The 17,081-nt window shown below is 43.8% G+C and overlaps 1 protein-coding gene across 1 annotated transcript in view; it reads right to left on the bottom strand.

Moving 5' to 3' along the window:
* kcnh7 (potassium channel, voltage gated eag related subfamily H, member 7) overlaps window positions 1-17,081 on the bottom strand; it is a 110,008-nt gene that overhangs the window by 63,306 nt on the left and 29,621 nt on the right. Inside the window, exon 3 of the mRNA XM_031792507.1 lies at window positions 16,026-16,181. Coding sequence (XP_031648367.1) covers window positions 16,026-16,181 — 156 coding nt within the window. The remainder of the gene's footprint in view (window positions 1-16,025; window positions 16,182-17,081) is intronic.

Below are 17,081 nucleotides of genomic sequence, written 5' to 3' on the forward strand. Positions count from 1 at the left end.
GTGTGGAACTGTTAACGGCGGCGTGGGGAATAGCAGAGAGATGATTGACGAGGTTCAGCAGTGTTCTTTTGCTGTGCTCACCGCTTGTTTTTCTCTCGTTGGAAACCAATTTGTAGACGCTGTCACGTGTAGTACACTTACTTCGAAGGTGTTACTTTTACACACCAGCTAGATTCCAATAAATAACAAAAATCAACACATATTTCAGTGGGAATGCATCTGGTTCTGGGTATTTTCATTTGTCAATGGTTTAATTGTCTCCGTCCCGATCATCTAAATGAATGAAGAAGTGCATAATCAATATATTAATGGAAGTATAGGAAAGACGCCACGTCTACCTCACCATAAGCATATCCCCTTATTCCCCCCTACCCGCACACAGAAAACATAAATTGCTTTTAAGCAATCAATTTCTTAATTGTTTAGCAAATGAAGCATTTTGTCTGACAATATCCTATTGTATTTGCGGTAAAACAAACGTTTAGATTGGCCTGTTACTATTTGTAAAGGTGACATTGGCGCTGAGTTCTACTGTGGCCCTGCAGTCAAATGACCAAATGGCCCTTTAGTGGCTTCATGGGTGAAATGTTATTCATATTTTTTATTTCATAAATTGTAAACTTTACTTCAAAAAAACTTGTCAAACATCTGGTGTTTCTATGTCAAACAGTTTTGTTATATTTCAGTCTTCTGTGATGTGTAATATTGGGATGCAAACTCAAAATGTAATACATTTCAACTCTATATGTGACATGGTATAGGTGCAAGAAAGCAAAGGTAAGTGAACTAAATGACTATCGCCCCGTAGTACTCATTTCTGTCATCATGAAGTGCTTTGAGAGACGAGTCAAGGATCGTATCACCTCTACCTTACCTGACACCCTAGACTCACTTCAATTTGCTTACCGCCCCAATAGATCCACAGACGATGCAATCGCCATCGCACTGCACACTGCACTATCTCATTTGGAAAAGAGGAATACCTATGTAAGAATGCTGTTCATTGACTATAGCTCAGCATTCAACACCATAGTACCCTCCAAGCTCATCATTAAGCTTGAGGGCCTTGGTCTGAACCCCGCCCTGTGTAACTGGGTCATGGACTTCCTGATGGGCCGCCCCCAGGTGGTGAAGGTAGGAAACAACACCTCCACTTCGCTGATCCTGAACAATGTGGCCCCACAAGGGTGCATGCTCAGCCCCCTTCTGTACTCCCTGTTCACTCATGACTGTTTGGCCAAGCACACCTCCAAACCAATTGTCAAGTTTGCAGACTACACAACAGTAGTAGGCCTGATTTTAGAGACAGCCTACAGGGAGGAGGTGAGGGCCCTCGGAGTGTGGTGCCAGGAAAATAACCTCTCACTCAACGTCAACAAAACAAAGGAGCTGGTCGTGGACTTCAGGAAACAGCTTATGGAGCACCCCCCTATCCACATCGACAGGACTGCAATGGAGAAGGTGGTAGGCTTCAAGTTCCTCGGCGTACACATCACTGACAGACAGTGTGGTGAAGATGGCGCAACAGCTGAAGAAATTTGGCGTGGCACCTAAAACCTTCACAAACATTTGCCGATGCACATTTGAGAACATCCTGTCGGGCTGTATCACCGCCTGGTACGGCAACTGCATCGCCCGCAACCGCAGGGCTCTCCAGAGGGTGGTGCGGTCTGCCCAACGCATCACCGGGGTCAAACTACCTGCCCTCCAAGACACCTACAGCACCCAATGTCACAGGAAGGCCAAAAAGACCATCAAGGACAACAACCACCCGAGCCACTGCCTGTTCACCTCGCTATTATCCAGATGGCGAGGTCAGTACAGGTGCATCAAAGCTGGGACCGAGAGACTGAAAAACAGCTTCTATCTTAAGGCCATCAGACTGTTAAATAGCCATCACTCGCACATTAAAGGCTGCTGCCCTACATACATAGACTTGAAATCACTGGCCACTTTAATAATGGAACATTACTCACTGTAATATAATTTACACATTTTGCTTTACTCATCTCATATGTATATACTGTATGTTGTTCTATTCTACTGTATCTTAGTCTATGCCGCTCTGACATTGCTCGTCCAAATATTTATATATTCTTAATTCCATTCCTTTACTTAGGTGTGTGAATTGTGTTTATTGTTGTGAAATTGTTAGATATTACTTGTTAGATACTACTGCACTGATGGAGCTAGAAACACAAGCATTTCGCTACACCCGCAATAACATCTGATAAACACGTGTATGTGACCAAGACAATTTGATTTGAAGCCCATAACCATGTGTGTGAGGTGTATACTTTTGTTTCAAAGTAGATTTGTTTAAGACTACCAAGAAACACTCTGTGTGACCCTGATTTAGCCCACTGCAGTAAAAGTACACGCAGGGAGCATGGCACTCTCTCTGCAAACACACATAGATAACACTGCACAGCAGCCAGTGCATGCACAAACACCATCCCCCGTTGCTATGATACCAGACAGTAGTAATATTTGCATTGCATATTAAATGGAACTCAGATCCCCCAGTCCTGAAGTGAAATGGTGACTTTATAATTAAATAATAATTTGGATGAAGTAAGAGAGATGGAATTCTAGAGATATGGTTCCAATCGTCACTAAGGCAGAATAGAAAGCATTACATTTTTTTTATTTTTATAATCTCCCTCAAGCTGTGATTTTGCTGAAGATGGATGGTTTAAAGTGGATATGCAGCTGTGCAGTTTAGGTACTTACTGCACTCATTCTGATTTCCATACAGTCTCTCCTTTTGGAGAATGTACACTTGCCCTTTGGATTTCAGACACCTAGATTTCTTCACATTTTGTGTTACAATGTGGGATCAAATGGATTAAATTTTGGTCAACAATCTACACAAAATCCTCTAATGTCAAAGTGGAATCCAAATTCGATTTTTTTTTTAATAGAGTAATAAAAATAAAATATAGTCATTGCATGAGTACTCAGCTCCCTGAGTCCATACACGTTAGAAACACCTTTGGCAGCGATTACAGCTGTGAGTCTTACTTGGTAAGTCTCTAAGAGCTTTACACACCTGGATTGTGCAATACTTGCCTATTATTCTTTTCAAAATTCTTCAAGCTCTGTCAAGATGTTGAGGATCATGGCTAGAAAGCTATTTTTATAAGTCTTGCCATGCTATTTCAAGCAGATTTAAGTCAAAACTGTAACTTGGCAACTTGGGAACATTCATTGTCTTCTTGGTAAGCAACTCCAGTGTTGATTTGGCCTTGTGTTGTAGGTTATTATCCTGCTGAAAGATGCTTAGCCCTATCCATTTATTTTTATCCTGAAAAACTCCCCAGTATTTGCCAATGTCAAGCATACCCATTTAATTTTTAATTTCACCTTTATTTAACCAGGTAGGCTAGTTGAGAACAAGTTCTCATTTGCAACTGCGACCTGGCCAAGATAAAGCATAGCAGTGTGAGCATACAACAAAGAGTTACACATGGAGTAAACAATTAACAAGTCAATAACACAGTAGAAAACAAAGGGAGGGTCTATATACAATGTGTGCAAAAGGCATGAGGAGGTAGGCAAATAATTACAATTTTGCAGATTAACACTGGAGTGATAAATGATCAGATGGTCATGTACGGGTACAGATATTGGTGTGCAGAAGAGCAGAAAAGTAAATAAATAAAAACAGTATGGGGATGAGGTAGGTGAAAAGGGTGGGCTATTTATAGACTATGTACAGTTGTACAGTTGCAGCGATCGGTTAGCTGCTCAGATAGCTGATGTTTGAAGTTGGTGAGGGAGATAAAAGTCTCCAACTTCAGCGATTTTTGCAATTCGTTCCAGTCACAGGCAGCAGAGTACTGGAACGAAAGGCGGCCAAATGAGGTGTTGGCTTTAGGGATGATCAGTGAGATACACCTGCTGGAGCGCGTGCTACGGATGGGTGTTGCCATCGTGACCAGTGAGCTGAGATAAGGCGGAGCTTTACCTAGCATGGACTTGTAGATGACCTGGAGCCAGTGGGTCTGGCGACGAATATGTAGCGAGGGCCAGCCGACTAGAGCATACAAGTCGCAGTGGTGAGTGGTATAAGGTGCTTTAGTGACAAAACGGATGGCACTGTGATAGACTGCATCCAGTTTGCTGAGTAGAGTGTTGGAAGCCATTTTGTAGATGACATCGCCGAAGTCGAGGATCGGTAGGATAGTCAGTTTTACTAGGGTAAGCTTGGCGGCGTGAGTGAAGGAGGCTTTATTGCGGAATAGAAAGCCGACTCTTGATTTGATTTTCGATTGGAGATGTTTGATATGAGTCTGGAAGGAGAGTTTGCAGTCTAGCCAGACACCTAGGTACTTATAGACGTCCACATATTCTAGGTCGGAACCATCCAGGGTGGTGATGCTAGTCGGGCATGCGGGTGCAGGCAGCGACCGGTTGAAAAGCATGCATTTGGTTTTACTAGCGTTTAAGAGCAGTTGGAGGCCACGGAAGGAGTGTTGTATGGCATTGAAGCTTGTTTGGAGGTTAGATAGCACAGTGTCCAAAGACGGGCCGAAAGTATATAGAATGGTGTCGTCTGCGTAGAGGTGGATCAGGGAATCGCCCGCAGCAAGAGCAACATCATTGATATACACAGAGAAAAGAGTCGGCCCGAGAATTGAACCCTGTGGCACCCCCATAGAGACTGCCAGAGGACCGGACAGCATGCCCTCCGATTTGACACACTGAACTCTGTCTGCAAAGTAATTGGTGAACCAGGCAAGGCAGTCATCCGAAAAACCGAGGCTACTGAGTCTGCCGATAAGAATATGGTGATTGACAGAGTCGAAAGCCTTGGCAAGGTCGATGAAGACGGCTGCACAGTACTGTCTTTTATCGATGGCGGTTATGATATCGTTTAGTACCTTGAGTGTGGCTGAGGTGCACCCATGACCGGCTCGGAAACCAGATTGCACAGCGGAGAAGGTACGGTGGGATTCGAGATGGTCAGTGACCTGTTTGTTGACTTGGCTTTCGAAGACCTTAGATAGGCAGGGCAGGATGGATATAGGTCTGTAACAGTTTGGGTCCAGGGTGTCTCCCCCTTTGAAGAGGGGGATGACTGTGGCAGCTTTCCAATCCTTGGGGATCTCAGACGATATGAAAGAGAGGTTGAACAGGCTGGTAATAGGGGTTGCGACAATGGTGGCAGATAGTTTCAGAAATAGAGGGTCCAGATTGTCATACCATGATGCTTCCACCAACATGCTTGAAAATTATGATGGAGTTACTCTGTGATGTGTTGGCCACAAACTTAAGGCTTTGTATTTAAGCCTAAAAGTGTTTTCATTTGTGTATTCCGGACTGTGAACCGTCGCCGGAGACCCCGGACTGTGGGCTGTCGCCGGAGACCCCGGACTGTGAACCGTCGCCGGAGGTTCCGGACTGTGAACCGTCGCCGGAGGTTCCGGACTGGGTACCGTTGCTGGACGCTGTGGACTGCTGAGGCGCACTGTAGGCCTGGTGCGTGGTGCCGGCACTGGTGGTACTGGGCTGGGGACACGCACTTCAGTGCGAGTGTGGGGAGGAGGAACAGGGCATACTGTACCCTGGAGGCGCACAGGAAGCCTGCTGCGTGGTGTTGGCACTGGTGGTACTGGGCTGGTGACACGCACCTCAGTGCGAGTGTGGGGAGGAGGAACAGGGCGTACTGTACCCTGGAGGCGCACAGGAAGCCTGCTGCGTGGTGTTGGCACTGGTGGTACTAGGCTGGTGACACGCACCTCAGTGCGAGTGTGGGGAGGAGGAACAGGGGGTACTGTACCCTGGAGGCGCACAGGAAGCCTGCTGCGTGGTGTTGGTACTGGGCTGGTGACACGCACCTCAGGGCGAGTGCGTGGAGGAGGCACAGGATACACTGGACCATGGAGACGCATTGGAGATCCAGAACATAGTGCTGATTCAATACACTGAGCTGATTCAGAGCACCGGGCTAGAATAGTGCACTGGAGACGCCGTGCGCATCTCTGCATAACACGGTGCCTGACCAATTACACGCTCCCCACGGTAAGCACGAGGAGTTGGCTCAGGTCTCATACCTGACTCAGCCAATCTCCTCGTGTGCCTCCCCCCCCAAAAATCTTGGGGCTGCCTCTCGGGTTTCCGTGCTAGCCGTGTACCCTCAAATCGTCGCCCTTCCCCCTGTGCTTTCTCCACCAGCTTTCATGGCAGGGTCTTGTCCCCCGCCATTACCTCCTCCCAGGTCCAGGATGTCCTCCACTCCTCTTTCTCCCGGGTCCAAGATGTCCACTCCTCTTTGGCATATTCTGTCACAAAAAAAACGAATGTGCCGCTATGCACAACGAGTGCAGACACAGGCAACTACACATAGACAATAACTCACAAACTATCCAAGGCGTATGGCTACCTAAATATGGTCCCCATTCAGAGACAACGATAAACAGCTGCCTCTGATTGAGAACCAATCTAGGCAACCTTATACATAAAAACACCTAGACTGGAAAACCCCATAAACATACCAAAACATATATCACCCTCATCACACCCTGACCTGACCAAAATAATAAAGAAAACAAAGATAACTAAGGTCAGGGCGTGACAATTACTTTAATGGCTTGTTGCATACAAGATGCATGTTTTGGAATATATTTTAACTTTTTATATTTGTGTTCTTCTTTTAACGCTGTCATTTAAGTCATTATTGTGGAGTCACTACAATGTTGATCCATCCTCAGTTTTCTCCCATCACAGCCATTGAACTCTGTATCGGTTTTAAAATCACCAATGTCCTCATGGTAACATCCCTGAGCAGTTTCATTCCTGTCTTGCAGCTCAGTCTTTGTAGTTGAATCTGTGATTGAAATGCAATACTTGACTGAGGGAACTTACAGATTATGTATGTACAGTATGTGGGACAGAGGAAGGGTTCGTCTTTTCAAAATCATGTCAACCCTTATTATTTCACACAGAGTGAGTCCATGTAACTTATTATGTGATTTATTAAGCCAAATTTGACTCCTGAACTCTTGCCTAAACAAAGGGGCTGAATACTTATGCGTCGATAATATTTAATATTTTGTTTCCACTGTGCGGAAGGGTAGAGCTGCTGCTTTCAAGGAGCGGGACTCTAACCCGGACACTTATAAGAAATCCCGCTATGCCCCCCGACAAACCATCAAACAGGTAAAGCGTCCATACAGGACTAAGATTGAATCCTACTACACCGGCTCCGACGCTTGTCAGACTACAAAGGGAAGCACAGCCGCGAGCTGCCCAGTGACACAAGCCTACTAGACGAGCTAAATGACTTCTATGTGCGCTTCGATGCAAGAAACACAGAAGCATGCATGAAAGCACCAGCTGTTCCCGGCGACTGTGTGATCACACTCTCCGTAGCCGATGTGAGTAAAACTTTAATTAAACAGGTCAACATTCACAAGGCCGCGGGGCCAGGTGGATTACCAGGATGTGTACTCTGAGCATGCGCTGACCAACTGGCAAGTGTCTTCACTGACATTTTCAACCTGTCCCTGACCGAGTTTGTTTCAAGCAGACCACCATAGTCCCTGTGCCCAAGAACACCAAGGTAACCTGCTGAAATGACTACCGACCAGTAGCACTCACGTCTGTAGCCATGATGTTTTTTGAAAGGCTGGTCATGGCTCACATCAACACCATTATCCCAGAAATCCTAGACACATTCCAAATTGGAAACCGCCGCAACAGATAATTGGATGATGCAATCACTATTGCACTCCACACTGCCCTTTCCCACCTGGAAAAAGGAACACCTATGTGAGAATGCTATTATTTGACTACAGCTCAGTGTTTAACATCATAGAACCCTATAAGCTCATAACTAAGCTAAGGACCCTGGGACTGAATACCTCCCTCTGCAACTGGATCCTGGACTTCCTGGCGGGCCGCCCCCAGGTGGCAAGGGTAGGTAACAACACATCTGCCACGCTGATTTTCAACACAGGTGATTCTCAGTCCCCTTCTGTACTCCCTGTTCACCCATGACTGCATGGCCAAGCACGATTCCAACAGGCTGGGTTTCTGTATAGCTTTTCTGTAAGAATTTCACTGTAAACGTTTTATTCGATTTTTTGTTCATCTAAAAATATATATATACATAACATTTCTTCCACTTTCATATTACAGAGTATTTTGTGTGTATTGTTGAAGAAAATTTAAAATTAAATCAATTTTAATCCCACTTTGTAACACAATACAATTTGAAGAAATCCAAGGTGTCTGAATACTTTTGCTAATAGCCAGGTCCCTTTTCTCCCACTAATCACCAATCACACCTGTTCAGCAGGTTCACAGTGCAATGATAACCTTGTTACTATCGACACCAGTCTACTGTTATTTATCAATTATGGCTGGTACACTCCTAGAAAAAAAGGTTGTACGTAGAACCGTATAGGGTTTTTCAGCTTGCTTCCACTGGGGAACCCCTTTTGGTGTGGTGTCTTCATAGAACCCTCTGTATATGGTTCTACCTAGAACCCTCAATGAATTGCTCTACCAAGAACACTTTCATCATCTGAATGGTCTCTGATGCAATGCAGAGTTCTGTATTGGACCAGGTCTAATTGTGGTCTTTAATTATGCAAGGACTGCTATGAGTCATAGATGGCCATCATCTATCTGCTAACAGAGGAACAGGAACAATTCCTCTGAAAGAATGAGGTAAAAATGATGTCCTGAAATGTACAAGGGCTAAAAGTTCCAACCTAAAAATCGCCAAAATGCAAAACAATCCTTTCCCTGTACCAGTTTAAAAGAGGCTTTGAGAGAAGGAGAGAGCCAAGGTAGGTGAGCAGAGCAGGATTCACCTTGTAAATTAATCAGTCTGACAGCCGAATTCACACTGCCAGGCTGTTTAGAAATTCAGATAGGCCTGAATTGTATTTTATTCATACCCCATTCAATCATGGGATTGCCCACTCCGCATTTTCGGCAGAGGTGCTTTTGAGGAACTGGGAGTCTGACCCTTATAAGCATAGCCGCTATAAAAAATACTTTTTAGACAAAATTATATTTATCCTGTCTGAACTGACATACAGTTGAAGTGGGAAGTTTACATACACCATAGCAAAATATATTTAAACTCAGTTTTTCACAATTCCTGACATTTAATCCAAATAAAACTTCCCTGTTTTAGGTCAGTTAGGATCACCACTTTATTTTAGAATGTGAAATGTCAGAATAATAGAAGAGAGAATTATTTATTTCAGCTGTTATTTCTTTCATCACATTCCCAGTGGGTCAGAAGTTGACATACACTCAATTAGTATTTGGTAGCATTGCCTTTAAATAGTTTAACTTGGGTCAAACGTTTCGGGTAGCCTTCCACAAGCTTCCCACAATAAGTTGAATGAATTTTGGCCCATTCCCCCTGACAGAGCTGGTGTAACTGAGTCAGGTTTGTAGGCCTCCTTGCTCGCACACACTTTTTCAGTTCTGCCCACAAATTATCTATAGGATTGAGGTCCGGGCTTTGTGATGGCCACTCCACTACCTTGACTTTGTTGTCCTCAAGCCATTTTGCCACAACTTTGGAAGTATGTTTGGGGTCATTGTCCATTTAGAAACCCATTTGTGACCAAGCTTTAACTTCCTGACTGATGTCTTGAGATGTTGCTTCAATATATCCACATCATTTCTTGCCTCATGATGCCATCTATTTTGTGATGTGCACTAGTCCCTCCTGCAGCCAAGCACCCACACAACATGATGCTGCCACTCCCATGCTTCACGGTTGGGATGGTGTTCTTCGGCTTGTAAGCATCCCCTGTTTCCTCCAAACATAACGATGGTCATTATGGCCAAACAGTTAAATTTTTGTTTCATCAGACAAGAGGACATTTCTCCAAAAAGTATGATCTTTGTCCCCATGTGCAGTTGCAAACTGTAGTCTTGCATTTTTATGGTGGTTTTGGAGCAGTGGCTTCTTCCTTGCTGAGCAGCCTTTCAGGTTACGTCAATATAGGACTTTTGTACCTGTTTCCTCCAGCATCTTCACAAGGCCCTTTGCTGTTGTTCTGGAACTGATTTGCACATTTCGCACCAAAGTACATTCATCTCTAGGAGACAGAACGTGTCTCCTTCCTGAGCAGTATGACGGCTGCGTGGTCCCATGGTGTTTGTACTTGCGTACTATTGTTGGTACAGATGAACGTGGTACCTTCAGGCATTTGGAAATTGCTCCCAAGGATGAATCAGACTTGTGGAGGTCAACATTTATTTTTCTGAGGTCTAGGCTGATTTATTTTGATTTTCTCATGATGTCAAGCAAAGAGGCACTGAGTTTGAAGGTAGGCCTTGAAATATATCCACAGGTACACCTCCAATTGACTCAAATTATGTCAATTAGCCTATCAGAAGCTTCTAAAGCCATGACATCATTTTCTGGAATTTTTCAAGCTGTTTAAAGGCACAGTCAACTTAGTGTATGTAAACTTCTGACCCACTGGAATTATGATAGTGAATTATAAGTGAAATAATATGTCTGTAAACAATTGGTTGGAATATTTACTTCTGTCATGCACAAAGTAGATGTCCTAACCGACTTGCCAAAACTACAGATTGTTAACAAGACATTTGTGGAGTGGTTGAAAAACGAATTTTAATGACTGCAACCTAAGTGTATGTAAACTTCCGACTTCAACTGTACATAAAATAAATCAAAATATTAGAGAGCATAACATAGCTACAGAGGATCAACAGCATCTAAAAAATAGCTGGGGATTTACATTTTATCACAAGCACTTACAGCTGGGAAGGCTGAATTTTGGGCTGCACACCAAATAAAGAACAGCTTGTTGCGTTGTGGCCATAGATATAGTTCTTTGTAGGATTTTGGAACCTCTAATCCTGGCACTTGACTGTTAAACTCATGAGTACACAAGCAATGACTGCCAGACCTGACTTGAATGGGAACCGCTATCTATGGAAGATCTTTTTTTGATTGGTTGCAGCTGTCAGTTTGCCTTTTGCAAACTTCAAAATATAAACACGAGAAAAACGCAAGCCAACCATTTCCAAATCAAATGCCTACTGCTGAAAAGAGAAGACTAATCTGAAGCTAACAAAAAAAAACATTTTCAACAAGCAATTCTGAGCAAACAGCCCTGTAAGTAGCTTAACTGAGATATTGGTAAGAGCACATGGGCCATCACAGATGAGTGGCCAATGCTTAATCTTCATCATTGGAGGAGTCAGTGTCACTGGAAAGTTTATTTAGCATCCTATTGTAGCCTATACTATATATACACACTATACAGTACCTTTGGAAAGTATTCAGACTCCTTGACTTTTTCCAAATGTTGTTACATTTCAGCCTTTTTCTAAAATGGATTAAACAAAATCTACACACAATACCCCATAATGACAAAGCAAAAACAGGTTTTTAGAAATTTTTGCAAATGTATTAAAAATAAATAACAGATACCTTTACATAAGTATTCAAACCCTTTTCTATGAGACTCGAAATTGAGCTCAGGTGAATCCTCTTTCCATTGATCCTCCTTGAGATGTTGCTACAACTTGATTGGAGTGCACCTGTGGTAAATTCAATTGATTGGATATTATTTGAAAAGGCACACACCTGTCTATATAAGGTCCCTCAGTTGACAGTGCATGTCAGAGCAAAAACCAAGCCATGAGGTCGAAGGAATTGCCCGTAGAACTCTAAGACAGAATTTTGTCTAGGCAATGATCGGGGGAAGGGTACCAAAACATTTCTGCAGCATTAAAGGTCCCCAAGAACACAGTGGCCTCCATCATTCATAAGTGGAAGAGGTTAGGAACCACCAAGACTCTTCCTAGAGCTGGCCGCCAAACTGAGCAATCTCGGGGGAGAAGGTTCCTGGTCAGGGTAGTGACCAAGAACCCGATGGTCACTCTGACAGAGCTTTAGAATTCCTCTGTGGAGATAATATAACCTTCCAGAAGGACAACCATCTCTGGAGCACTCCACTAATTAGGCCTTTATGGTAAAGTGGCCAGATTGTAGCCACTCCTCAGTAAAAGGCTCATGACAGCTCACTTGGAGTTTGCCAAAAGGCACCTAAAGACTCTCATACCATGAGAAACACGATTCTCTGGTCTGATGAAACCAAGATTGAACTCTCTGGCCTGAATGACAAGCTTCACACATGGAGGAAACCTGTCACCATCCCTACGGTGAAGCATGGTGGTGGTGGCAGCATCATGCTGGGTTGATGTTTTTCAGCAGCAGGGACTGGGAGACTAGTCAGGATCGAGGCAAAGATGAACAGAGCAAAGTACAGATAGAGCCTTAATGCTCAGGACCTCAGACTGGGACGAAGTTTCACCTTCCAATAGGACAATGACCCTAAGCACACAACCAAGACAACACAGGAGGGGCTTCAGGACAAGTCTCTGAATCTCCTTGAGTGGCCCAGCCAGAGCCCGGAATTGAACCCAATCTAACATCTCTTTAGAGACCTGGAAATAGCTGGGCAGCAAAGCTCCCCATCCAACCTGACAGAGCTTGAGAGGATCTGCAGAGAAGAATGGGAGAAACTCCCCAAATACTGGTGTGCCAAGCTTGTAGCATCATACTTAAGAAGACTTGAGGCTGTTATCACTGCCAAAGGTGCTTCAACAAAGTACTTAGTAAAGGGTCTGAATACTTATGTAAATGTGATATTTCTGTTTTTTATTTTGAATAAATTAGCATTCATTTGTTTTTAGAATAAGGCTGTAACCTAACAAAATGTGGAAAAAGTCAAGGTGTCTGAATACTTTCCGAAGGCACTGTATATCAGGGTTTCCGTTAGGAAAATCTGGCGCCGGACAAGTGACTGGGAAGATTTTAACTTATTGGACGTTTGATATATTCACTGGTCAATCATTTGCATTGGGTGCTTGACCGATTAGGGCATCCACCCACTCAGCCAGCACCATCAATAAACAAGGGATATTGGTCAAATGAGCTACATTTACATCAAATCAAATCAAATTCATTTATATAGCCCTTCATACATCAGCTGATATCTCAAAGTGCTGTACAGAAACCCAGCCTAAAACCCCAAACAGCAAGCAATGCAGGTGTAGAAGCACGGTGGCTAGGAAAAACTCCCTAGAAAGGCCAAAACCTAGGAAGAAACCTAGAGAGGAACCAGGCTATGTGGGGTGGCCAGTCCTCTTCTGGCTGTGCCGGGTGGAGATTATAACAGAACATGGCCAAGATGTTCAAATGTTCTTAAATGACCAGCATGTTCGAATAATAAGAAGGCAGAACAGTTGAAACTGGAGCAGCAGCACGGCCAGGTGGACTGGGGACAGCAAGGAGTCATCATGTCAGGTAATCCTGGAGCATGGTCCTAGGGCTCAGGTCCTCCGAGAGAGAGAAGGAGAGAATTAGAGAACGCACACTTAGATTCACATAGGACACCGAATAGGACAGGAGAAGTACTCCAGATATAACAAACTGACCCCAGCCCCCTGACACATAAACTACTGCAGCATAAATACTGGAGGCTGAGACAGGAGGGGTCAGGAGACACTGTGGACCCATCCGAGGACACCCCCGGACAGGGCCAAACAGGAAGGATATAACCCCACCCACTTTGCCAAAGCACAGCCCCCACACCACTAGAGGGATATCTTCAACCACCAACTTACCATCCTGAGACAGGGCCGAGTATAGCCCACAAAGATCTCCGCCATGGCACAACCCAAGGGGGGGCGCCAACCCAGACAGGATGACCACATCAGTGAATCAACCCACTCAGGTGACGCACCCCTTCCAGGGACGGCATGAGAGGGCCCCAGTAAGCCAGTGACTCAGCCCCTGTAATAGGGTTAGAGGCAGAGAATCCCAGTGGAAAGAGGGGAACCGGCCAGGCAGAGACAGCAAGGGCGGTTCATTTCTCCAGAGCCTTTCCGTTCACCTTCCCACTCCTGGGCCAGACTACACTCAATCATATGACCCACTGAAGAGATGAGTCTTCAGTAAAGACTTAAAGGTTGAGACCGAGTTTGCGTCTCTGACATGGGTGGGCAGACCGTTCCATAAAAATGGAGCTCTATAGGAGAAAGCCCTGCCTCCAGCTGTTTGCTTAGAAATTCTAGGGACAATTAGGAGGCCTGCGTCTTGTGACCGTAGCGTACGTGTAGGTATGTATGGCAGGACCAAATCAGAGAGATAGGTAGGAGCAAGCCCATGTAATGCTTTGTAGGTTAGCAGTAAAACCTTGAAATCAGCCCTTGCTTTGACAGGAAGCCAGTGTAGAGAGGCTAGCACTGGAGTAATATGATCACATTTTTTGGTTCTAGTCAGGATTCTAGCAGCCGTAATTAGCACCAACTGAAGTTTATTTAGTGCTTTATCCGGGTAGCCGGAAAGTAGAGCATTGCAGTAGTCTAACCTAGAAGTGACAAAAGCATGGATTAATTTCTGCATCATTTTTGGACAGAAAGTTTCTGATTTTTGCAATGTTACGTAGATGGAAAAAAGCTGTCCTTGAAATGGTCTTGATATGTTCTTCAAAAGAGAGATCAGGGTCCAGAGTAATGCCGAGGTCCTTCAGTTTTATTTGAGACGACTGTACAACCATTAAGATTAATTGTCAGATTCAACAGAAGATCTCTTTGTTTCTTGGGACCTAGAACAAGCATCTCTGTTTTGTCCGAGTTTAAAAGTAGAAAGTTTGCAGCCATCCACTTCCTTATGTCTGAAACACATGCTTCTAGCTTCTACATGTCCCTAAAAACAGCCTATAACATATTACAAAAACACTCTTCCTTGTGTTTCGATGTGTAGCATATGAAAAACATTATAGCCTATTGTTTTATTGGTTTTTACTTTCCTAAACACAACAATTGTCCACCTCACGGTTCAGCTGTCAGAGATTTGAGCACTAATGCATCAGGGCATTGAATGCATAGGTGTAATGGATTTCTTCATCGGAACGAGAGGCGGACCAAAGCGCAGCGTGGTTGTTTTGATTCATGTTTTAATAAATCCCTTCACATGAACAAACTAACAAAAACAAGAAATGTGCAAACTCAAAACAGTCCTATCTGGTGCAAACACAGAGACAGGAACAATCACCCACAAACACACAGTGAAACCCAGGCTACCTAAGTATGATTCTCAATCAGAGACAACTAATGACACCTGCCTCTAATTGAGAACCATACTAGGCCGAAACATAGAAATCCCCAAATCATAGAAAAACAAACATAGACTGCCCACCCAACTCACGCCCTGACCATACTAAATAAATACAAAACAAAGGAAATAAAGGTCAGAACGTGACAATAGGCCTATTGGCATAGGTGTCCACTGTTTGATATTAATATTACACAAATAAATATAAGAGTGAGAGCGAGAGAGATGCAATTCTTTATACTTGTCAGATAGGCTACTGCATCTGCTATACAGATATAGGCATACAGAATAAGGCTAATTTGTTCTGTTTTATTATAAAGATAAGCATTATATTTTTTGGTTATAAGAGTCATTTTGGTAGGCCTAAAATATTCTTCCTAACCTATCATAAACTAAATATGGAGCACACATTTAAAAAGACAGATCGAACTTAATTTAGTCAATGAAAATGTCTCAACAGAAAAATATAGAGTGCAGTGATGTGTCCTATAAGGAGCATTGGTAGGCAAATCTGATGGCCGAATGGTAAAGACCATCTAGCCGCTCGAGAGCACCCTTACGTCTCCGTGATCTAGCATGGGTAGGGTGGTCATCAGAATCAGGGTTAGTTTTCGTAAGGTCTTTTTGCATACTCGCGTACCGGCTTCAGCACCTGGCTTTAAAAGGGGAAACGGTATGAAACTGTACTCATTAAGGGAACCTGAAAGACTAAAGCTCCATTCCATTGTTCAGTTTTCCTCACGATATAATATTGTGTTACTACTGTACAGCCACTAAACTCTGTGTAGAAAACAGAGACATTCAGTCCCTTTTCTAGTAAGGTTTCATTTGAATGTAGGGTTTTAGCCGACTGAGCTAAAGCCTCGGCGTTGACTGACGGGTTACTCACTTGGCTCAGCTTTGGCAGGAGACGTGTGGTTGAGTCCCTCCAGAGAGTCACTGCTGTCCTCCTCTAGGATGTAGTCAAAGTTGAGGATGAACATCATGACCATGCCCTCCTCGTTCTTCACTGGGATGATGTGGGTGTTACACAGGAAGTCAGAGCCTACGGGGCAGGAAACAGGAAAAAGAGAACAGAAGGGAAAGGTCAATATTTCTATACATCTTTATAAAAATGTCCTCATTTGGGAAACGTTGTGTTTTTCCAACCTGAAGGTATTTAGTAAGAAGCCCTATATGAATTCAATCCTTTATTATCAGCAGTGTGCTGAGGCTGAACAAAACATTCTTACTATTAACATTGTACTATCCTAAGAGATTCTCATTGTCAAATGCATTCAGTCTTCCGCCTTAATTCTTAGTCCCTTCCTGTGGATAAGCGATAACTAAAACCCCTCAAAATGGATTGCGTTAATACCAATTATGATTCACTGCAATCAGCCTAATCCCTGTCTAATTAATGACATTCAAGTCATCGACGGGACTCAAATAAACGAGACCACGTCACCCTTTAAAGTGTAATTAACATGTGTTAATGTTCCACATTCATCACAAGGCAGCATCGCCCCCAGAGTTAGCGGTGGTTTGTGATCGAAGCCCAGTGTGCAGGATATGGCCGGCGCATCCCGTATGAAAAAGGAAAACAATGCACTTCAAACACTCTGGGTTATATTGAGATTGAAATAGCAGACAACAACACTAAAATAGTCCCACAGGTGTATTTCAAGCACACTGAAAACTCTGAATGTGCATTGCAAATGATAAGCCATGCAGGACTTGTACGCTTGCATTGGTCACTGTGTCAAAATTAATGAGGGACACTGCGAGATGAGAGTGAAGACAAATAGATTATGTTTAACGTATCCTCTGCCTACAATGGAATCTCTGTCATTACTGTGATGGCCTCTGTCACAGGCGTATGTTTTATATATAGATCACATGGCATCTCTTCTCTTAAAGTGCTTCTCTCTCAAGCCGATCAAAGTCCTGCTGTCACAACCAGCCT

Source organism: Oncorhynchus kisutch, linkage group LG16 (assembly GCF_002021735.2).
Source record: "Oncorhynchus kisutch isolate 150728-3 linkage group LG16, Okis_V2, whole genome shotgun sequence".
In the NCBI taxonomy this organism is placed as follows: domain Eukaryota; kingdom Metazoa; phylum Chordata; class Actinopteri; order Salmoniformes; family Salmonidae; genus Oncorhynchus; species Oncorhynchus kisutch.